Source organism: Nuphar pumila, chromosome 13 (genome assembly GCF_984573655.1).
Source record: "Nuphar pumila chromosome 13, dmNupPumi1.hap1.1, whole genome shotgun sequence".
Lineage (NCBI taxonomy): Eukaryota > Viridiplantae > Streptophyta > Magnoliopsida > Nymphaeales > Nymphaeaceae > Nuphar > Nuphar pumila.
Window position 1 is genome coordinate 12,648,921 of NC_143261.1, and position 25,306 is coordinate 12,674,226.

Consider the following 25,306-nt stretch of genomic DNA (forward strand, 5'->3'; position numbering starts at 1 on the left):
CAAAATAATATCATCAGTAAACAACATACACCATGACACATTTTCTTGAATTGATCTCGTAAGCTCATCCATCACTATAGCAAATAGGAAAGGGCTTAAAGCAGATCCTTGATGTAACCCAACCGTTATAGAAAAATTGGTTGTCACCCCTCCACAAGTGCGGACATTAGTTACTACTCTTTCATACATATCTTTAATTATACTAATGTACTTGAGAGAAACACCTTTCTTCATCATTGTCCACCAGAGAACGTCCCTAAGTACTCTATCATATGCCTTCTCCAAATCAATAAAAACCATATGCAAATCTTTGTTCCTCTCTCTATTTCTCTCAATAAGTTGTCTAAGAAGATGTATATCTTCCATAGTTGATCTTTCAGGCATAAAACCAAATTGATTCTCTGATATCATGACAACATTCCTACACCTAGACTCAATCACCCTCTCCCAAAGTTTCATATTATGACTCATGAGTTTTATACCACGATAGTTTGTGCAATCTTGTATATCACCCTTGTTCTTATATAGAGGCACCAAAGTACTCTTCCTGCACTCATTAGGCATCTTATTTGTCCGCCAAATCTTGTTAAAAAGATTTGTCAACCATTTTAAACCTTTCTCTCCCAAGCATTTCCAAGCCTCGATAGGTATACCATCTGGGCCAACTGCCCTTCTTGATTTCATTTTCTTCAAAGCCTCTGCAATTTTTTTCCTTTGAATCTTGCGCATGAAGTCACGATTCATCTCATGAAAAAGAATGGAGAAGTCTCAAAGATCCTGAAAATGACTTCCATTAAATAGCTTATCAAAATAATCTTTTCATCTCTCCTTAATCTTATCATCTTTGACTAAAACCCTTTGCGTTTCATCTTTGATACATCTAACCATACCCAGATCCCTCGATTTTTTATCTCTCATCTTTGCAAGCCTATAAATATCCTTCTCGCCCTCTTTGGTATCCAACTTATCATAAACCTCCTTAAATACCTTATCCCTCGCGTTTCGAACTACTTTTTTAGCTTCCTTATTTGCTATCATATACTTCTCCAAATTTTCATTATCACGACTCTTATATTTTTATAACACTCTCTTTTAACCTTAATAGCTAATTTGACATCCTCGTTCCACCATGATGTATCCTTACCTAGCGGTGCACCGCCTTTAGACTCACTTAATACCTCTTTAGCTACCTTTATCATGTCACCCGCTATCTTATTCCACATTGATTCTGAATCCTCCTCGAGACACCAATCAACTTCCTTATCTACCTGCTCTACAAACATTCATTGTTTAGCTCCTTTCAGTGCCCACCACTTAATTCTAGGATTTATACTATGTCTATCCCTTTTGCGGCATTATCTAATTCTAAGATCTAAAATAAGTAAAATCCTATCACCCTTCCTACGGACCTCAACTACATTATCTATAAACTCACGACTCATAACAATCCCTACTTCATTCCTATTTTTATTTATTCTATTTTTATTTATTCCTGTATACCAAATCTTATATCCTCAAGGTTCTATCACTTTTGCCTTCTCACCTACCCATTTGGTCTCTTGTAGAAATAAAATATCAATTTTTCTCCTACACATAACATCTACTAACTCTACCAACGTACTAGTTAAAGACCCCATGTTCCAAGTGACTAACCTAATTTTATGGTCTTGAACTAACTTCTTTATCCCCACCCGTCCAACAAAGTGAGGGAACCCTTACCTATTTGACACCACACTCGGGGGCCAGTGTGACACGCCGCTTCTAGGTGACGACCTAGCAACCCTTGCCCATTTATCACTGCCTCCAGGTCTATAAAGTACAACGCATCGCTCAATAGGGAATGCCCCAACAAAATTCTCATATTGGTTCATATTCATAAGGTATGACTAAGTTTTTATATTGGTTGTCACTAGCCTATTGCAACCCTCCTCCTTTATCCGGGCTTGGGACCAACAGTGTATAACTAAACAGTTATACACAGGCGGAGTTTGCATTGGCCCAAAAATAATAATAAATTATTATGTGTCAATCATAGTGTGACACGTTAAATTTATTAAAATAAATTTTAAATAATTTAAAAAAAATTACATGTATTAAAAAATAGCGGATTCAGGCCTAGAGCGATCAAAAAAATCTGGCGATATGATGCATATCAGCCTATACACCCATACTGACAAGTGACAACATTGCTCAAAACTAAAACATCTCTCTCTCAGCTGAATGCAAAAGGCCTGTGGAGAGCTGTGCTTTCATTGTTTATGCATTTGAATTCCTAAAGAGTGTAACAATGTCCCAAAAAGCTTAGTGAATCTAGGGGTCGTGGAGTGTGTGCGATTTTGGAAGGATAAACCACCAGTTTGGTTTCCTTCACATCTAGATATGTAAGTTGTCATTGATTCATGTACTGGTCAGGGTCGGACTAACCCCGGCTGGGCAATCCCCCCTCAAAAAAAAAACCACACTCAGCTATACAGTACTCTAGTAGAAACCCAAGTACATCTTATATGATCAATTTTAACATAAAAACATGATTTTTTCAACCATGGAAATTCTTTTGAACTGTAAGCTTTCAATTTAAAAGGTCTCAAGAAACCTGCTTATGCAATACAACCGAATAGCCCAAAACATATGCTTGACTAAACAAACAAGGTATTTTATAAAAGCTTGATCTACAAAAGTATTTTAAAAAATAGGTTATTAGCGAGCCAACATCCTAATACTAATAGGCCTTTATATCAACATTAGCAGTGTTTGGTATATTAAAGTGACCAAAACACCCTCAAAACCAATGTATGTTTAAAAAATACAGTCGTTTTTAGGGTTAGAAAAATTACTTTCATTTTTCAAATTAAAATCACTCATGTATTTTGTTGTTGTTTTATTTTACTTTTCCTTTTTCTTCAAAGCAAGAAAAGAACTACTCTTAAAATAATTATATATTTTCAAAAACATTTTTTTAGCATGTTTTGGCCATTTCAATCAATTAAACATTGCTAACTTCAATATAAAAAAGTTTAAAGTGTGTTTATGCACGTGCGCTTTATTACGGTCAATTTAACATATTACCAATTTAGAAAATCATATAGACAAGTTCTATCAGCTCAATCAAACCCAGATTGTCCAACATGGCTTCTGTTACTGTTTGCACCTTACCATGTTTTTCTGACGTAAAAACATGATCATTTGAGTCATGACGTTTCCGTGAAGAGCTTGCTTAGACATTGCAAACACATGATGCAAAGCCGTTAGATCCACAAAATAAAATAAACAGTGAATAAGGTGGTGTTTTTCTACTAGATCTTATCTACGGTCCAACTGTACAACATCCACAATATAACATAATCTCATGATTGAAAAAAATATATTTCTACATCAAAAACACTCAATGCAATATGCACTTCCAAATAAACAAATGTGGGGTCCGCTGTACATAAGAATAAAATGGGAGAAAGGTCTCCTCGTCACCCTTGGAAATATCACAAAAAATGAAGATCACGCACCATTATATCCAATAGGTTATAATTGAAAAAAATTTATTAACGAGGATCATTCCCCCAACATCCTAATAGGCAATAGTATACAATGATGTGCTCTCCAATCAAGATTTACCTCATTCCGCAATGAATATCATGGCATGCAATAGGCCGGACTGTATATATATATATATATATATATATATATATATATATATATATATATATATATATATATATATATATATATATATCAAAAAATTTAGAACAGCAGTTCTCTGAAAAAATTACCGCACATGTCAAAAGCTGTGAGGAGGGTGAGAAACCATGTGACCGCTTACCTGCCTCTCTAAGATTTAATTCTTGAAGACTCTCCAACAGCATCTTCCATTCTCTTGTACCAGTCACCAATTCGTGTGTTCTCAACCATGTCTCTACCAGCTCTTAGATATCTGATTGGTCTCAAAACACCAAAGACAGCAAGATCTGCTAAATTTGGTCTATAGCCCCCTATGTAAAGTGTAACGAGTTTATGTTATTTCTTTGAAAGGAAACAAGTAAACCAAAAAAGAAAAAAAATAGGCAATGGACAGACCAAGAAAATCCCTTCCATCAAGAGCATCTACCCATGTTTCTGCCGCGTCATATAGAGCTGCACGTTCATCAGTGATGTTATGCCTCTTTTTAAGCTTCTTTGAAACAAAGTACATGGCTGCAGCTCCTGCGTATTTCACTGTAAATCTCTCGGTAGTGCTGAAATTCCCTGCACTTCAAATGGCAGAGATGGTTATTGGAGTCAATTAGAAGGCCAAGCAACAAATGTCTGTTTAAATACTAAGCCTACACAATTTTCAAAATCCACATAAGAGATCCAAAACAAAACTCTCACCAACAGTCCGGTCAGGCCAACGGACCATGAATCTAACATCTTTTGGAAAGGCATCTAAGAACTACTTGTGGTTGAAAACAACAAGCACCTGTGTTTTGGAGCTAAAACGCCATCTTTACCAAGAGATCTAGAAAAATCATGACACCAAATATCTGAGGACTTCATTTAGGGTATGAGATTCTAATTATTTTATGAGACAAAGGGTTCAAAAATCTGGTTACAACCAGGATAGAGTTATCAGTTTGTATCCATGTGGCTAGGTTCATGTTGGACCACAGAGCTACTGACCAAGCGACCATGTGAGTGAATTCTTTCATTATAAATCCAGGCAGAGTACTTCACACACACACACACACATACATGCAAATCCTCAAGCAGATAACCTTAAAGCACAATAATACTAAAAATGTATTTTGCAGAGGATTTAATTTAGTAGGAGAGATATAGACAGCTTACCATTGTCCGTTATATAATTGAAGGCCTCCAGGGCCTCTGAGGTATTCCTGTATATGTTTGGTGATAACACATGCACCAGGTGATCATCAACCCACCTACACCATGATCAAAATGCAAGCCAATGTTGCTAAGATAGGTGAAGAATTCAAAGTTAATTGCAACTCATGAAAAGACAAGTTTATCTAAAGCGAGTGTCATCATGACATTTAGTGAGAAACCTCACTGAGCAAATGCACAAAGTCACAAACTATTCAGAAGGCAACAGATGCGTGCAATAAACACTGCACTGAGTGACTTTCAAGAAAGCTAACAATCTCAGATTCTTCTGCTAAAGGAGAGCAGTATCACATCAACTTGTGGAACGCACTGAAAAATGAATTGAACCAGGATGCAGTATAAGAATTCAGATATGTGTTCCAAACATTTATTATTAGAAAAAATAGTTATGCAACAGATAACAGATAATATAACAACCACACGTTTTCTATTTTAAAAAAGTAATTGTTAGGATATAATGTTCGACAAAGTGGTTGGCCAAAAAAAACACATACCCATGACCAATCTGGAAGGTTATAGAATGGCAATCAATTGGTTGCTTGAGCTAGTCAAGAGCCTCATCGAATTTTAGATAGAGATTTGTAAAACTAGAAAAAAAAATAATAAATAAAAGTGAGAATACCTCCGCCATTTGTTCTCTTCGGAACTTGAATCATCACCAACAGCTGCTTTCTCAGGATGAATCCGGGTGTCTAACTTGGTAATTATATCTGTAAGTAATCACCATTGTGCTCCTTAGATTAAAAAAAAAAGAATGGCACAAAAATCTTTGATATGGATCTGTGCAATGAAGAAGAAACATAAACTGGAAGATTATTTTATGATTTGAGCAAATTGTTGTCCAAAATTGAAACAATCAATGGGAGAACAACATGCCACCTATGTGACATGGACACAGCTGTAGATACAACCATTTTTATGAAGTTTTCAATATGAGTAGCAAATAAATGGACGGAGTATCCATGTGACATAGCATGCCACAGTGAGACCAAGATATACAAACCTGATGAATCAACCAGCTGTTCACCATCCACGTTCAGTATGGGAACCTTCTTATAATCAGACCATTTGATTTCCTTTTTACTGAGGGGGTTAACTTCCACAACAGTGTAAGCAATGCCATGATAATCAAGGAAGGCTGAAAGAGAATGTCAAGTTTCTAAGTGAGATGTACAGAATAAAAAAAAAATGTGTGCATGTGCACACACACACTGCACAATTACTGCTGCTAATGTCAAGGGATTCAAAATAACAGATCCCTAATTCCAACATGTTGACCAATCAAAAATGCAAAAGCATCAGGAAATGGTTATTTCTAACTTATGACATTGATTCACCATCTACTTACCAAATTTTAATATGGATGGTTTCCAACAAAGGAAGAGCATAAATAAACCAGAAAAGTGTGGAACATCATTCAAAGTTACAGAAAAGAGTTCAGATATAATCAAACTAAAAAAATTGCAATAGCAATGCTAACACCCCAAATTTTAACCCGAAAAAAATCACGATTTTTTTTCTTTTAAAATCAGCAGAAACGACCTTTTTCTGTGGGTTAAATATTTTGAGCGGGTTACAGAACAAACAATCATCCTAACTAAATTAAAATGCGAACAAGATTCACTATTAAAATTTAATTTAATCTCAATAATTTAAAATTCTTATAAAGTATTTACAATGCAAAATAACAATAAATGTTTTTTCAAAACTATCCCCAAAAAAGAAAAAGATTGGCTCTCGACGCTGCCCCAGCATTCGCTCCGCAGTTATACATCATACTTTACATGACAACCCATAAAACGGGTCAGACTCATGAAAATTTGGTAGAGAATACTGACAAAGGCAAACTAAATCAATATACATGAATATATTTCAATAAATTCACACATTAATTCAGGCAACTATCAATTTCAGGAATGCATGATATCATAGTTGCATACAAGAACAACATCCAGAAATAATTACAATTTTATAGATGAGTAGGTAAATAATGCATACACTTACCGATAAAGAACTGATAGCCTTTTCATGTATAATTGACTTTAATTGTTTTTATTTAAGTTTTATTTTTACGTGATATATTTTTTGACTATATAAATGTATAAACATTTAAGGTTTCACTTTTTAGTTTTGTGGGTACTACACGGGCTTAACCTAGATTAGGACCACGGCTCAAGAGGGGTATATTCAAACAAGTTATGGGATAACCCAGGTCGAACACCTTTCACTAGTCCCGAGTGAAGAACAACCTAGTCAAAAAAGAGCTCCCAACACCTCCATCCTGATGCATCAAACTACACTCATGAGTTCCTTAACTTGTCACCTCATGGCTAATGTGGAGGCTTCCCCTATCTCGTTGGGGAGGATCAACATTCCGTGCTCAAAACTTAATCCCACGGAACCAAAAGTATCGTTTACCTTCTTATTATAAGCCTCAATTGAATTAATATTCACATATCACTCTTTTAATTACATTATTTCTATTGGTTTTTCATGCACACACATAATGAATCTATTACTAAGATTCATGCCTCCAGTTTGGAGATGCATGATTGAATGTCAATAATGATTTCATAACCCACATACAAATTGTAACACATTCACTTTTCATTCATGCATTCATTCGTAGGCATTGAATATAACTAATAGCATGTGTCAACACATAATCACATGACATACCACAATGCACATGCATATGCAATTCAATAACAGTGTTTATTTAATTGTAAGCATGCAATAATGATTTACCCGATGTCATGCTTATTTGGAAGTCAAGGCATGCATATACACAGCACTACTGCTCACAAACTCAAGCTTACTGAGCATGCATTCATATAGGGAATTAACACTTTGCATAGCCTAACTGGTCCATACTCGGTTCGGGATCCGATTAAGCAAGAATCTGTTGTGATGTTACAACAGTCATTGTTCTGTACCCAGACAGAGATAAGAGCAACATACACAATTTTGTCAGCTTTTATACGCCTCAAACCATTCGTAAAAACTCCACTGAACGAAAGAAATATGAACATTTTACCGGGTAGTGGTCAGGTGCCAACTGCATAGGTAACTTAACACGACCAACTGCTCACGCATGAACAGTATATATATATATATATATATATATATATATATATATATATATATATATATATATATATATATATATATATATATCCTCAAAACCGCAGCTGAGTTGTGGCAAACTTGGGGTGAACCTGTAGCCCGCTGCTATCTCAGTCGGGGTGCACCAGCAAGGTCGCACATTGCTGGCCACGTATTGCATATTGGCAAGCTGGGGTCGGGCTGACCTCAGCCTGTTGCAACCAAGGAGGTGCAGCAGTTGCTGCCCATCGACCAACACAACAACACTGATCTGCTGTGTAGAAGTGGCTTGTGGCATCACAAGGGCAGTCGATGCCTATATGTATTCTTCTTCTTTTTGAGACAGAACAGACCCAATATAAAGCAAAGATGGGGATTTACTTGCCCTCATATACCGACTGATGAGGTGACCATGATAGTGTCATTCTTAGATGTATATGATTATGATAATTTTGTTTGGGCTTGTGCTATGGAAACCTGAGAGGCATGATCTCTGTAACTACACTGAAAAGAACTGAAGGCTTTAGAATGTTTTGTCATGCATAATAGTTCATACCAACTAGTACTTATGTGCAGTGAGAAAGTTGGCTTTTGACTGTTAAGGGCAAGTTATTATTGATTAGAGGTGCCTTGTTATCGGCCATCCAATTCAAGCCCACCCATGGAAATGAATGCATATTGAATTGGTATAAAATATATATATTTATATTATTATGATATTATCATTAACACTTGATAACAGTATCAAGTACATATAAAAAATTATTTATGTTAGTGCTTAGTGGGTAACTGAGCGATGGTTTATGACACCTACCAGAAGGGTGCAAGATTTATGAAATCAAGATATGCATATTCAGAATTCAATTTTCTTTATCCTCCTTTTGTGTGATGCCAATTCAAATGTGAAAAGGTGGATCTAACTCAAACAGGAAACATGGTTCATCAATTATGATCGAATTTTGGATGGTTCAACAGTTCGAGTAGTGGTGTGACCGAACTCGGCATCTACATCTCTTAACACCTAAAATATTTTTTTGTTTTTGAAACGGATCAGACCCAGACCACTTAAGGACTGGTCTGGTATGTTTTCAAGACGGTTCAGAACGGATCCACAGGTGGATCAGTTCTATGAACATTCTCACTAACGATATCGAGAAGATCCGACTAACACACCTACCTCTACCTGACTCCTATACGAGTGCATGGGACATCAAGAATGTAATAAAAAAAAATTTAAACCATTGATCAGTCCCGACACAGTCAGGGACTTATCTGAATCCTGTTACTGTCACACTCGCATGACTGATCCAGGTATGGATCAGTTCACGTAGTCGGGTCCACTATACGAGCAACCCCAAGCCTGTACCCGAGCATTTACACCCATAATGCCCATTATTTTGTTGTTGTTTTTTAAACAACCCAGTCAGTCCCAGACCAGTTACGAACTAATCTTGATCGTTCCCAATCTGGTACAGGTCTGATCCATGTGTGGATCAGAACGTTAAACAGTTTCATAACCGAACTCGAAAGTGCACATACCTGGGCTCGATAACGATAGCACCAACATCAAATTTTTTTCTTACTTTTTTTTAAACTCCCTCAGATCAGATCAACTCAGTATTCACAAAATATTTTTTGGGAAAAACCTTGTTTTCATACCGAAATCAAGGTTTTTCTCAAAAACCGATTTTGGTACTTATCGAAAGCGAAACCAATACCCAACAATGTTAGGACATATATACGGGTTCAATAACCGAGTTTTACCTGAAATATGCTTGTGCATACGGATCTTAGTTTATGTGTATCGGCTTAGAACCCATACCTCAAAAATAGCCGAAAAACCAAAATCCGAGATGAGCGGGCCGGCCGAATCCTTTGGCTGGTCCTTATCCTTCGCAACTATGCCTCCACTTCAATGGAGGTAAACCACCTTGACGAAGAAAGAGGGTGGTCTGGATCAAATTTGGGAGAAGAAAATCAAGAGAGAAAGAGAGAGATTTGGAGAGAGAGTAGAGAGAAGGAAAGAGAGCAAAAATAGGGGGCATGTGAGCCCTCTCTATTTATATAAACTTTGATTTTAATTTCAAAAATATTAAATGAAAACTTCTTTTTCTAAATCCAATTTCAGCCTAAAGCCTTCCTTCTAAAATCTTTTTCAAACTCCTAAGGACCCTAAGTCAAATAGCCTTCTTAATAGTTTTAGAAGGTTTTAAATCTTTAGCCTAAGGTATTAGGAAAAACTTAGTTCATGTATTAACTTACCTTATAAATAAATTTCAGCCATGGTCAAGGAACCCACTAGGGTGGGACGTCCCACCCTATGGTAGCTTCTTTCCCAAAATGTAGCTTAGAAAATTGCTAAGCTGTCTTAGGTTAGTTTCCAAAATTTCATTTAGAAAACCATAAAAATCCCTTTACTTACTTTAGGAAATTTTTAGAATTTAATTTCTTCCTTTTTTTTAGAAATGCAGCAGACACCTTGGGTTGGGTTGGGCCCACATAGGGGGACGTCCAGCCCATGGACTCCTACACCACTATTAAATTTAAGGAAATAGCAACGCTATCAAGAAATACAAATCAATGGCAATAGAAAGATGTGCCTCTTACTAACTGAACAGGCCAGATTTCATCTCCACAGATTTCTCCTCCATCACCGACAAGACACCAAATCTCTCTCTCTCTCTCTCTCTCTCTCTCTCTCTCTCTCTCTCTCTCTCTCTCTCTCTCTCTCTCTCTCTCTCTCTCTCTCTCTCTCAGACTACAACCCATCTGAAGTACAGCCTATAACAGTGATACCTCTATTTGATTATATCATGAGTTCACTGCACGGAAATGCGCATGAGAGAAGTACCATTTCAGTCTCAAATCATAGTTCTGAAGGACACTGGCTTGCTAGTGTAGGAACATGCAAACTATGGAGATCCCAACATACCGGAATACATGTGTCGCCAGTCATGAACCATTATGGAGAACCCATCAACCTGGTAACTATTACTCAAACCCAAGACACCAAAATGCCCCTCATCTGGTCAGCAATAGAGATACAACCTATCCCATTCCACCTATAAGATACCTCCCGTCCCAGGTTATTAACTAGCACTCAAGGGTAAGAACTAGAAGCTGCATCTAGTATAGTCATCATCATATCAACAACAAAGAAAGAAACTCTGCCTCATTAGATAATATCATTTGAACAACCAAGATAATCTCATCTATGTGTAATTTCCTTATCACACTTAGGTTGGGCATCAAGTTGAGCTGCCTGCAAGCCACAGGCAGCCCAGCTCAACCCTGTCTTCTGGTGGACTAGGTAGAAGTCACCCATGGTTTGAGCTGGCCAGTCCATGATCATCCATGCTAATCAATTAAAAGAATGCAACAACAAAAAGGTGAAGGTTAACGGTCCATAATGATAACCAAGGTTCCTTCTCTCGCCCCCTTATATCTACAGCACTCCACCCCTCTCTCCCGTTACAGTGTCCCTTCAGGAATTTTTTTTTGGCAAATGGCAACATTAATAGTGTCTAACCATTTTAAATTTGACCAATGGAACAGTCCATTACGTCATTTCCAACTGATCCAGCCATAACCATCCATCTTAAGATGTGCAGTTTGCTACAACAAGGAATGAACATTGAAGTTTATAAAGATAATACATGGAGTGATGTTGGGTGGGCATCATCCACGTCCAGAGTGGATTGCAATATGCTATCAGTAATATATCTTCGTTTTATGATCTGGGCTCTTTCCTTTTTTAATAACCTAATGCATGAATACACTGACTATCTTTTAACTTTTGTTTCCAGTTATTTCAGTTATGTAATAAGTTTCTTAGTATATTACTATATTTTAACTTTTGTTGGCTAATCTCGTATATTTTTCAGTTATTTCAGTCATGGAATTAGTTTCTTAATATATTTTAACTTTTGTTGGTAAATCTCATATATTTTTCAGTTATGTAATCAATTTTTTAGTTACTTTTATATGTTAATCTCATATTTTTTAGAATAATCTCATATATTTTAACTTTTGTAGGTTAATCTCATATTTTTCAGTTATTTCAGTTATGTAATCAGTATCTTAGTATATTTTAACTTTTGTTGGTTAATCTCATATATTTTTCAGTTATGTAATCAGTTTTTAGTTACTTTTATATGTTAATCTCACATTTTTTAGAATAATCTCATATATTTTAACTTTTGTAGGTTAATCTTATATATATTCCAGTTATTTCAGTTATGTAATTAGTTTCTTAGCTATGTCACAGGAATTCGGCCAGACAGGTGCCGCACCCGCGTCGTCGTGATGCGACGCGGGTGCTGGTGCGGCACCCAGTGCGGTCAACCCAACCCTGGGTGTGGTCAACGCACCCAAGGTCATTTTGGTCCATCTTTGGATTTTTTTTTAAATTGCCCTATGAAATGTCTCCGGAATTTTTATAAAAAAAAACATGGGGGGCGCTGCCCCCTATAACCCGCTGACCGCGCAACGGGACCCGCGCCGGGGGAACCCCCGAACCCCCCTTATATATATATGATGCAGAGCAGGATGGACCTAGGTTCATACTGCGTGACTCACGTAGGGGACTGGATTTGCACTCTGGGAATCGAATCCAAGAAGTGGATCCAATTCCCATATTGGTTACAAGACATGGAGGGGAGGTTCCATTGTGTACCAATGTCAGGCAAGCACAGAGAGTACGGGTCGGACAGCTTTAGATCCAACATCATGCCGAAGCAACATCGGGTACGGGGCCGGACCCGATACCCGGATCCAACCAAAGTCTTTAAAAACCCCTATAGGGTTTCGTGCGCAGGCAGAGAACGTTGAAAAATCACAGCAGCTTTTCCCCTTTGACTTTTTTTCTGTCTGTCGTTTTCTCCCTTGATATTTTCCCTTGCTTTTCTTTGAATCGTTTATGCATTTACCTTGTTTCCTGTTATTTTGATTTGCTTGGTCTCATTTGACGCCCATTGAAAATAAAGAGTAAAGATTATGTTTCACTGTTTCGGTGGTTCCTTCTTTGAATCTGTTCATTGTTCAACACACGGCGAGGGGTCGTGTTTTCAGTTTCAGTCCACAAGCACCCGAGACGCCGGTATTCCACTGCATCAAATGGTATCAGAGCATCGAGCATCCTCCGTCGCCGGCAGCGTGCCGCCAAATGTGAGGATCGATCCGGCGAAGGGGAAGGAGCAGGAGGACACCGGCAGCGACGGTCAGATGTCGCAGATGATGGAGATGATGACCCGAATGGATGGGAATCTGCTGTGTCGGCCAAGACGTTGTCGGCTTGTCGAAGCGGATGGATGTGGTTGAGGCACGGTTGGGAGCACTGGAGTCCAAGGTGGACGCACATGAGGTGCGATTGAACCAGTTCGCGGAGCGTCGGGAAGACGTTGGAGAGACTCTGCACAGGGATGCAGGGGACAACAGTGTTCATCCGGTACACCCTCTCCAACTGGACCCTGTTACGACTGTGGATCGCCTAGTTTTAGGCTCTCTCCCACCGAATCAACAAGGGGCGACGGCACCCCAGTCGTGGCAGCGAGCTCCTGACACGGCATCGCTGGCTGGGCTCGAGCTGCAGGACCACAGCGTTATGTTGGGTCCTGCCCCAGGCTAGGGATCGTGGCCTCGCATTGGGGAACCCGCACCACAAGGGGGGTCGAACCTGCAGGGTCCCGGCGTCCCCCTGGGCACTACAGGGGACCCAGGTTCCTTTGTCCGACCTGGGAAGGTTGTGACCTTCCCCCTTGAGCCCGCGTGTGGGAGCCGTAAGGCGGCAAACCCACGAGTGGGAGCAGGGGGGCCGTGTGGACAGGTCTGGACCTGAGAAGGTCCAGACCCGAGTTCATGAACATGGGGTCCGGGCCCGGGTCTCGTGTACCATCCTTTGGGTCCCCGGGAGCGGGTCCGAGTTCTGAACCTACTTACCCAACCTACCCAGTTGGGTTTGGTTCGTGGTTCGTCCCGAACCAGACCCAACCCGTTAGTTTTGGCCTACAAAATGGATCCCACATCGACCCAAACCCATATCAGACCCGGACGAAGCTCCAGTTTGATTTTGAGTTGGGTCAAAACCAGACCCATAATCATATGGATCGTGGATCGAGTTCAGACCAAGCCTTCTACCCCGACAACTCGATCCCCGATCCAACCTATCCAAATCGGGGTCCGACAAGTAGTTTAGGACTTGACTCGTTCCAGATCCAATCGGGTCATTCATCCCAGTATTACACTACCCAAAACCCACGCCCTTACCAGGCCCAAGCCTTTAACCCAACCCAAATCCAGAATCCCGTACCAAACCCAATCCACTACCCCTACCCTAATCCAACCCATAACCCAAACCTATACTATCCCATTCCTAACCACCTAGAGCCCGAGATCCGGCAGCCCCATCCCCCTTACCTTGGACCTCTTGTCATACCGGTGCCACAACGCCGGTCACAGGTGGCTCCCCCCCATGGGCCAGCCAGACCGAGGCAGATTCAGCAGGGACCGGCGCGACCAGAGCACCGACAACAGGTCGTCAAAATTCGCCAACCCCAGCAGCCAGGCGAACAGGACCACGGAGATGAAGCAGTGTAAGATGATGACACCTTCTGGAACGAGCATCCTACAGGAATGGTGGAGGCCCGACAACAGAGAGCACTAGAGCGCCCCTCCACGTATGGGGTGAAGTTGGAGCTTCCAGAGTTCGCAGGTTAGTTCGATGCAGAGCAGTTCTTTGATTGGTCATATGCCATCCAATTCTTCTTCGACTACCACGATGTCGCCGAGCACCGTCGTGTCTCCCTAGCCTCTACTCGATTGAGAGGCCTAGCACAGACATGGTTGGTTGAGATGCAAAGGTCGAGGGAGCGACAAGGATTAGAGCGCGTACAGACTTGGGAAGAAATGCAGCGGTTGATGCAGTCTAAGTTCATGTCGTCAGATCACGCCGAGAGAGCCTACAAGGAGTACCTGACCCTGCGTCAAGGCACCAATATTGTGGTAGATTACACTGCTGAGTTTCATCGTCTTTTGCCTACGAGTGCAGATCGAGGAGACTGCCCGCCAGCAGGTCACGAGGTATATTTCTGGTCTTCGTCCTACTATTTCTGACGACTTCAGTTGTATCACAGTCGAGTTATTGGATCAGGCCAGTAGTTATGCCATGAATGTGGAGGAGAAACTGAAAAGGAAGCAAGAACATAGGACATCCTGTAGTGACCAATCCAGTCAACCCAAGTAGAGTTTCCCAACCAGGGGAGCGAGCTTCCATAGGAAAGAAAACTCAAAGTCCACCCCAGGAGTCGACCCTAACAAAACCGATCTGTTTGGACCCGCATACCACACCAGATCCAAAGGTAAGTCCAATGAGTCTACCACTCGTTGCTTTAGGTGCCAAGCGTTAGGTCATGTTGCATCCAAGTGTCCCACCGCGAGTAAGAACACTCATTTAGTAAAGAGCCTTGTCGAGTCTGCATCCGATAGTGAGAGAGAGGGTGAGTCACCTGTTGAGGAAAATGACGAGATGAAAGTCGTAGAGCTCGATGGCAGCCTCAAAAACTTGTTAACCATCTGTTGTGTTTTGACCATATCCCGAGAGTCGACCCTGACAAAATGGTTGCGAAATAATATTTTTAGAACCCGGTACAACTGTGAGGGGCGCGCATGTAATGTTATCATTGATACTGGGGCGTACGAGAATATGGTGTCCGAGAGTCTTGTGTCTGCCTTGAGTTTAAAAACAGAAAAATTGTCACAACCCTATAAAATGGCATGGTTCAAAAAAAGGAACGAGGTACCCATCACCCTGCGTTGCCTAGTTCGATTCTCCATGGGAGAGCATTACCACGATAAAGTGTGGTGTGATGTGTTAGATTTTCATATGTACCTGCATTGAGAGAGAGAAAACAGAAAAAAGAGGGAGAGAGAGAGAGAGACGAGAAGAGGAATGCAAAAGTCGACTGCGGCTGTCACAATTTCACCTTAGAAATCATGACCTAATGCTTGTATTAATACACTTAAGTGTACACAGTGGGTCGGGTCGGGTCTGGTGTAATATCTGAACCCGGATACAAATATAAAACAAGCTTATAGACTTATACAGGAATGAACTCGAGTCTGGGCTAATGCATGAGTGAATTCGGTTCTGGTACAGGATCCAGACCCAAAACACTATTCACCTTTTTCACCCCCCCTCAAGTTGATCATGGTTATAGACCATGCACAACTTGCCTTTAAGCGTCCAAAAATGATCCTTTGTTAACCCTTTCGTAAATAGGTCTGCAACTTGCCTTTCAGTATTGACGAACTCAGGCTCAATTTCTTTTTCTTCGACTTTTTGTCTCACAAAGTGTTGGTCAATCTCAATGTGCTTAGCACGACTGTGATGTACTGGATTGAATGACATGTTTATAGCACTTTGGTTGTCACATAGCAAGATAGTGTGAGAGATCTTTTCTCCTACTTCAGTCAGTAGATGTCTGATCCATGTGACTTCGGCAGTAGCAGCAGCCATAGATCTATACTCAACCTCAGTACTTGATCTAGTGATAGCCTTTTATTTTCTACTGCTCCAAGAGACTAAATTTCTTCCAATGAAGACACAATATCCTGATATAGATCTTCGTTCATCAGGATCTCCTGCCAAGTCTGCATCACAATATACAGTGAGTCTATGCTCATCTTTGCCATATGGTTGTGGTGAGTATGTCAGTCCATCCCCAATAGTCCCTTTCAGATATCTAAGGATCCTCTTGACAGCTTCCATATGTTCAGTATGTGGCGCATGCATAAATTGAGACACTTGATTGACTGAATAAACAATATCAGGTCTAGTGAATGTGATGTACTGTAACATTCCTATTATGCTTCGATACCTGGTGGGGTCATCACACAGATCTCCATCATGGACGCTAAGTTTTTGATGAAGCACACTCGAAGTTCCTAGAGGTTTGCAGTCTTTCATGCCTGCCTTGCGGAGAACATCCACGGTGTACTTGTGTTGAGTGAGTGTCAAGCCATGAGTCTGATTATCAACTTCTACACCAAGAAAATAGCGTAGAGCTCCAAGATCTTTCATTTTGAACCTCTGACCTAGTAAGTCTTTTACTTCTTGGATGTGGACGGCAGAGTTTCCTGTGATAACAATATCATCGACATAAATTAATAACAGAGTGGTCACAGTCTGACTTCTGAAAATGAACAATGAGTGGTCCAGCATGGAACGTGAAAATCCATGTTTCTGAATCTCTAGTGAGAAGCTATCAAACCAAGACCGAGATGCTTGCTTCAGACCATAGATAACTCTCTTTAACCTGCACACATGGGTTTTACAATTTTGTTCTTGATATCCAGAGGGTTGCTCCATATACACTTCCTCCTTCAAGTCCCCATGCAAGAAAACATTTTTTATATCAAGCTGACTCAACTTCCACCCATGTTCAACAGCCAGAGAGATAATAATCCGAATTGTTACCATTCTTACAACCGGACTAAAAGTCTCATCATAGTCTTGCCCTGCTTCTTGAGTAAATCCTTTTGCCACGAGCCTTGCCTTGTATCGTTCAATGGTTCCATCTGGCTTGTACTTTATCTTGTAGACCCATTTACATCCGACAACATTTTTGCCAGGCAGTCTAGGAACAACTTCCCAAGTTCCACATTCATGCAAAGCTTGCATTTCATCATTCATGGCTTCTACCCACTTGGTAGAAGTGGTTGCCTGGTAGTACATAGTGGGCTCATCTTCCTTATTGAGAGCAGTTAAGAACAGTTGAAGATCCAAGGAGAAGTTGTTATAGTTAACCCATCTGTCAATGGGATGTCGTATGCGGCTCGATTTTCTGACCTCAAGAGTGTGAGGAGGAGTCGGATTGCTGACTGAGACATAATTTGAATGGCTTGATGTTATCGGTCTCTGTCTAGAATAGACAATGCCTTTGTATCTGCCCGGTATTTTTTCTGAATGTTGTGGCCCCGACGTCTCAGTGTTTTCAGACATCTCTTCTTCTTGCTGCACGCAATTTGATGAACATGCTTCACTGGAGCTAGCAAAAAGTTCTGAACTCAACCAAGGATAATAAACTTCAGTTGGTATATTCGTTGCATCAGCTTTGTCATCAAAATTTTGTTCATCAAAGACAACATTTCTTGAGATTCTGATACGTTTGTTGGTGGGATCATAACACCTATATCCTTTGTAGTCATCTGCGTATCCCACAAACCTACACTTCTGGGCCTTGTCTTGAAACTTGTTTCTCAGAGACCGATCAATATGCACATAGCAAACACATCCGAAAACACGCAGATCATGATAACTAGGATGAGCTCCAAAGAGGCAGTGATAAGGAGACTTATTTTGCAGAACGACCATCGGCAATCTATTTATCACATGCACGGCAAAATGAAAAGCTTATGTCCATAGGTTGATAGGAAGATTGTTGTCATGAAGCATACTCATGGCACTTTCAACGATATGTCTATGTTTTCGTTCAGCAATCTCATTTTGTTGAGGAGTGTGAGGGCAGGACACCCTTCTTCCTATTCTGTTATTTCGAAGAAAAGAAATAAAATCATGGGATGAAAATTCCCCACCTCCATCACATTGGAAAAACTGAATGGACTCAGAAAATTGGTTTTTGACCAAAGAAAGGAAACTTTGAAACAAAGAGAAGACTTCTGACTTATTTTTTATGAAATATAACCAAGTGTATCGAGAATAACTATCAACAAAGATTAGATAATATCTGCTTCCAGACCCAGAGACAATTGGGACGGGTCCCCACACATCAGAACAAATAATCTCAAAAGGTTTTAAAGCTCTCTTATTAATGGAATGGAAAGGCAACACATGACTCTTGCATAAAAGACAACTAGAACATTTATGACTGCTCTCATCTCCATTAAGGCTTTCTTTTGGAATGAGATTATTAGAAACAAGTTTCTCAATAAAATGACTCCCACAATGTCCTAACCTACTATGTCATAAGAATGACTTATTACATTCAGATATACTAAAAACACTAGCAGAAGAGGATAAACACGACTCTGATGAAAGCTTCGAAGGTGAGAAGAGCGAACATCATGACATGGAGCTTCTTCAAAGACATACATGTTGCCTCGTCTCTTTCCTTCAGCGAATGTTTCCCTCGTGCGTAGGTCCTTGACCTGCACAGAGAAGGGACTGAATTCAACTGAAGCATTATTATCATCAATAAGTTTGGAGACGGAGACAATATTTTTCTTAATGTCAGGAGCATGAAGAACGTCAGAAAGAGTAAGAGTGGAATATGACATGGGAATGGCAGTCATTCCAACATGTGAAACGAGATGGTGGGATCCATCTCCAGTGACAATCTTACTTTTTCCAAAATAAGGGATAGGATTAGAAATTTTACCTGCATCGCCTATCACATGAGTCGCTGCCCCGGAATCGACAAACCAAGTGCCTTCATCACTCTACTTCAACTTTAACTCTGACAAGGCAGATATCAGCAAATCTTTAATCTCTCCACTATCCCTAGTATTTGTGAACTTTCTTTTGGTTTCTATATGTGGACTCTTTCCTTTATTCTCTAGATTATGCCAACAATTCGCCTTGATGTGCCCCTTTTTGTTACAAAGGAAGCAAGTAGGGATGGATCTTGTTCCATGCGCATGAGTAAACATGTTTGGAGTGGGAAGTAAACCACGCCCTCCGTGTCCACTTCGCCCTTGTCCTCCTCGTCCCCGTCCTCTACCATAAGTCACTCCTGTAGCAAAAACTTCTTGAGAATTTGGATGATTATGAGTTTCTTCAGAGAATCCCTTCAGAGTCATTTCATACTGGATCAATTTGGCTCGTAGCTCATCAAAGGTAGGAAGAACAGGGAGGCACAATAGTGAAGTGACTATCATATTGTAGTCAGATCCCAATCCACTCAGGGTTTGTTGCACCATGTCATTGTCACTAACGACACACCCTATAACTGCAAGCTGATCTGTGATGACCTTTATCTTGTTCAAATATTCCATGATGGTCATGGAATCTTTTCTTAACAACTGAAATTCTCTTTTTAGAAAAACTACTCTTGTTTGAGAAACCTGCGAATACGTTTGAACCAGACGTTCCCAGAGTTGTAGAGTTGTACAATTGTCAGGAATGGCAAGAAGGATCTCTTGAGACAGGGTTGATGTGATGTATGCAACAACTGATTGGTCTTTTCTTTCCCAATTGAGAAATTCAGCATTCTTGACATACACGATTGAACTCGCCCCTTATCATCTTTTTCTTCTCTCGGAATAAATTCTGGTGGAACTGGAGTGGTTTCATCCAGGTGGCCTAAGAGACCTTGACTCTTTATAAAAGGAATAATTTGCCTCTTCCAAATCAAGAAATTTGAGGTATTCAACTTCTCAGAAACAAGCTGGTTGAGAAAACTTGAAGAAAGATTTGATTGAGAGTGATAGGGATCCATAGAGAATAAGAATCAACAGAAATGTTCAACCCTCGTCCAACACCTTTTTTTTTTGCGGCTGTCAGAGGATCACAGACTGTTAAATTCAGAGAATGAAGGAACTTGAACTTTTCTATGCACCAAGAAGAAGGCTTACGCGAAAAGAAAAAAAAATCACACGTTAAGTATCCCTTTCCCCCCTTTTTTTTTGGCTGGTACAGTAAAGAATAATCAAGGATTATAATGCACAACAAACACAAAGAATCAAGGGAAACATTATAGCATTTGAATATGCAGAGATAAACTTTGGAGAAGGTAGAATAAAATGGGATCAAATAATTAATAGAGATAAATTTAATGTCTCACGTGAATCAATTCACGAGTTTAATGGCTGGGAGAAATTTGATGCTTCACGTGAACCAGTTCACGTGAAATGTTGTTGTCAATCCACGATCTGGATTCACGTGAATAGGGTTCACGTGAATCACATATTCACAAAGGGAAAACTCACGTGAGGTGTGAGTACACAGGAAGTTTTAGAAAGAGGGACAGACAGAAAAAAAAGGGGGAGACGAAGGAGAACAGAAAGAGAGAGAGAAACGAAAACCTCAAATTCCTTATCGTTGTCACGAGCCAGAATTTTTTTTTGCCTCTAGATGGATCTACGCTCTGATACCATGTTAGATTTCCATCTGTACCTACATTGAGAGAGAGAAAACAGAAAAAAGAGGGGGAGAGAGAGACGAGAAGAGGAATGCAAAAGTCGACTGCGGCTATCACGATTTCACCTTAGAAATCGTGACCTCATGCTTGTATTAATACACTTAAGTGTACGCAGTGGGTCGGGTCGGGTCTGGTGTAATATCCGAACCCGGATACAAATATAAAACAAGCTTATACACTTATACAGGAATGAACTCGAGTCTGGGCTAATGCATGAGTGAATTCGGGTCTGGTACAGGATCCAGACCCGAAACACTATTCACCTTTTTCATGATGTGGCCCCTATGAGTGTGTGCCACATCCTTTTGGGGCGTCCCTAGCAATTCGACCATAAAACCATTTATGACGGCCGTAGGAACACGTACACATTTGTTTTTCAGGGCCACAAGATAATTCTTCTTCCCACCAAGGAGCCCTGGCTTCCCCGGCTCGCGAATCTATTAGACTGATCTTACCTCCTTGAGCTGCCCGAAAATTGGCACTTTCCTCCTACATTTACTGTGCATGATCTAAATTCTTACTGTGAGAACAAGTCGTCGGAGCCGACTTTTTCCCAACCAGGGGAGAATGATGCAGAGTAGGATGGACCTGGGTTCATACAGCATGACTCACGTAGGGGACTGGATTTGCACTCTGAGAATCGGATCCAAGCAGTGGATCCAATTTCCATATTGGTTCCAAGACATGGAGGGGAGGTTCCACTGTGTACCAATGCCAGGCAAGCACAGAGAGTATGGGTCGAACAGCTCCAGATCCAACATCATGCCGGAGCAGCATCGGGTCCGGGGCCGGACCCGATACCCGGATCCAACCAAAGTCTTTAAAAACCACTTTAGGGTTTTGTGCGCAGGCAGAGAACGTTGAAAAATCATAGCAGCTTTTCCCTTTTGTCTTTTTTTTTTGTCTGTCTTTTTCTCCCTTGATATTTTCCCTTGCTTTTCTTTGAATCGTTTATTCATTTACCTTGCTTCCTGTTATTTTGATTTGCTTTGTCTCATTTGACGCCCATTGAAAATAAAGAGTAAAGATTACGTTTCACTGTTTCGGTGGTTCCTTCTTTGAATATGTTCGCTGTTCAACACACGACAAGGGGTCGTGTTTTCAGTTTCAGTCCACAAGCACCCGAGACGCTGGTATTCCACTGCATCAATATATATATATATATATATATATATATTTCTTTTTGCCGCACCCCCGCACCCAAGGTTTTTGAAAGTGACGCACCCCCGCACCCGCACCCATGTGACATAGTTTCTTAGTATATTTTAACTTTTTTTGGTTAATCTCATATATTTTCCAGTTATGTAATCAGTTTTTTAATTACTTTTATATGTTAATCTCATATTTTTTAGAATAATCTCATATATTTTTACTTTTGTTGGTTAATCTCATATATTTTCCAGTTATGTAATCGGTTTCTTAGTATATTTTATCTTTTGTTGGTTAATCTCATATATTTTCCAGTTATGTAATCGTTTTTTTAGTTACTTTTATATGTTAATCTCATATTTTTTAAAATAATCTCATGTATTTTAACTTTTGTAGGTTAATCTCATATGTTTTCCAGTTAATTCAGTTATGTAATCAGTTTCTTAGTATATTTTAACTTTTTTTGGTTAATCTCATATATTTTTCAGTTATATAATCAGTTTTTAGTTACTTTTATATGTTAATCTCATATTTTTTAGTACTTATTTGAGATTTTCTATTTCTTATTGGTTGTTATTTCATCAATAAAGCATTTTTTTATTTATTTGTATTTTTAGATATTTTTTTTAAAGTTTCAAAAAAAAATTTGAGGCTTACGCTTTACACCTCGAGGCTTAAGCCTCACCTCGGTTTTTGGTGGAGCGCCTCGCTACGCCTCAACGCTTTTCACAACACTGATCGGATCTCAAAGTGAAGGAATTCAAGTAGGAAAAGAGAGGAAGAAGAGGGAAGAATGAGAAGAGAGTTCAAGGGGAGAAGTTCAATTTCATTCAACATAATCTCCAAAAGTGGCACCAATGGGCATTTAAACCCAATGAGATGGATATTGGGTAAGACCCACTCAAATGCATGATCCTACGCCCCAAAGTCCCATTTATACCCATTCTCAAATGAAATGTAATGAAAACAAATGAAATGAAATGAAATGCATATTACATGAAATGAACTAAAATTCAAACAAAGTCAGCATGAGCTAGGTGGGCTAGGGGCTCAAGGCCTTGGGCCAGTTAAGCACACCCCAAGTGTGGGGCGGACTTAGTTGAGCCGTATCACTAGGTGTTTGGCTTGCACAAAGCAAGAAACAAAAACAATGGCACAAGAATAAAGATTATTGGGATCAGAATATTACGTCAAGATATTGAAACCAAACGTGGCCCAAGTAACACGGACACAATTTCAAATATTGAGACATCCCTTCCCCTCAAACGCCATGGGTGATGCCAACTTGAAAGACCAAACCCAAACTCCTGTATATTTTCAAGAAAGAAAAATGTTTTCTTGTCTAGCTGATTAAGTAGTTGCAGCATATAAATTTGTTCTCTAGTTCTTCAAATTGAAGAAGGATTTCCTTATAGATCATTCATCCAGGATGTTTCTTTCTGTTTCCTTTGTTAACCAAATGTTAGAGTACCTTCATGAGTTAAAAAAGAAAGAAGAAACATGTATTCCAATGACACGCAATTGAGGATTTCTGGACAAGTTAATCGGAATTTTCCATTAATTCCTGAAAGCGTGATGATTGCCTCAAAACATTCATTTATGGTGCCAAAGGGCACTTGCTTCGTCTAATAATAAATCACGCAGAAATTTAGTTTTAATTTACATTCTGCATCTTAATGAAAAGTTAAACTCAGAGATATGACTGTCGAGCTAGAAGAAACAAAATAATTTGCCTATAATCTATCTCACAATTAGCACAATTTCTTTCTTAGAATGTATACCTTCTTGCAAGCAAGTGGCAGCATATAAATTCGAGCTGCCCAGTTTACATTTATAACGTGTTTCGAAAATAGCAGAAAATGGACCAGACAATGTTTGTCTATAACAAAATAAGGTCTGAAACCAATTAAAATGATTTTTGGCAAAAAAAATTATATGGTAAAAATAAAATTAAGTGAAGTCAACACCTTTAGGTGTGTTTTAGATGCATTCCAATAACAAAACAATGATTTAAGTATTCCATACTTCCATTCCATTTGAAGCTTGACTTCATCAATTATCCCCAAACACGCGATCCTAAAACAAATCCGAGAAAAAGAGAGAAAATGGTTAATGACTACTAATTTCGTACTCATTCACTAAGGAATGCTACTTCGGTACTCAACTCCAGCAACACGCAACCAAACCACAATCAAAAGCGCAAAAATGAACGAACAGAACGATCGAAAACGCAAAATCAGTATGTAATCTACCGCAAGATTACACAAACATAGAAAAAATCACAAGAAAACACAAGATTTATCTAATGTGCTGATTAACACAACCATTCAACGTTCTTTCAAAAAAGAAACACAACTATTCAACGAGAAAGTCGACAAGGGACAGAGAAGAAAAAGGCACGGATCAAAGTTCAACGGAACCAGAGGAGGAGAACTAAGACTCGATCCATCACCTTTGACCTTGTTGCAGAAAGGGCAAGCTTCGTACTGGTACAGCACGACGTTCCGCGGCACGAGACCGGAGGCGGGGGGCTCCTTGGCCTCGGCGTCGCCGGAGAGGAGCGAGGTGGCGGCGGCGACGGAGAAGGAGACCGCTCCAGCGAGGAAGAGGGAGAGGGAGGCCCTCCGGAGCCCGGAGCCTTCTTCTAGGGTCTCGGGGAGAAGGAAGGGGCGAGGGCGCGAGGCGAAGAAGGCGACCCGCTGATGACCGTCGATCCCACATTGATCGACGGCCACGGATCCTCCGGGAAACGAAAGGGACGCCGCACGGCGGAGGAGGTGAGACGCCACGCTCTGAGCCCTCCTCATCTCTCTCTCTCTCTCTCTCTCTCTCTCTCTCTCTCTCTCTCTCTCTCGAGAAATCTGAATTCTCTTTTCCGCGTTACGTCGGTTTGGACTTTGGAGGGAGGGGAAACGTGAATTCTTCTGGTCCACGGTTGTAAAACGGTTCGGTTCTGAGTGGATCCACTGGTGGATCCGTTTATATATGGTTTTGACTTTACTTAAGGGTGTCAACGGGTCGGA

General features: G+C 40.1%; 1 protein-coding gene across 2 annotated transcripts; it reads right to left on the reverse strand.

The window, feature by feature from the left end:
- Positions 1 to 1,464: 1,464 nt before the first annotated feature.
- Positions 1,465 to 25,144, reverse strand: LOC149817795 (uncharacterized). Of its 2 annotated transcripts, none has more exons than XM_089984669.1 (7): positions 24,736 to 25,144; positions 5,879 to 6,013; positions 5,498 to 5,585; positions 4,819 to 4,913; positions 4,069 to 4,236; positions 3,815 to 3,983; positions 1,465 to 3,466 (listed from the first exon to the last, which is right to left on the reverse strand). In XM_089984669.1, exons 1-6 carry the CDS (start codon positions 25,088 to 25,090, stop codon positions 3,823 to 3,825), a joined length of 1,002 nt encoding a protein of 333 aa, XP_089840795.1. In that variant the 5' UTR covers positions 25,091 to 25,144; the 3' UTR covers positions 1,465 to 3,466; positions 3,815 to 3,822. The 2 variants fall into 2 exon arrangements, with proteins under 2 accessions (XP_089840795.1, XP_089840794.1); XM_089984668.1 differs by having other exon boundaries at positions 3,445 to 3,649.
- Positions 25,145 to 25,306: the final 162 nt, after the last annotated feature.

Bases quoted from the DNA above. Each gene is read 5' to 3' on its own strand.
- LOC149817795 (XM_089984669.1), bottom strand. From the start codon at position 25,090: ATGAGGAGGGCTCAGAGCGTGGCGTCTCACCTCCTCCGCCGTGCGGCG. The intron at 4,914-5,497 runs GTATTCTCACTT...ATCATGGTGTAG, and splicing joins GAAGAGAACAAATGGCGGAG to GTGGGTTGATGATCACCTGG. The intron at 3,984-4,068 runs GTCTGTCCATTG...CACTTTACATAG, and splicing joins TGATGGAAGGGATTTTCTTG to GGGGCTATAGACCAAATTTA.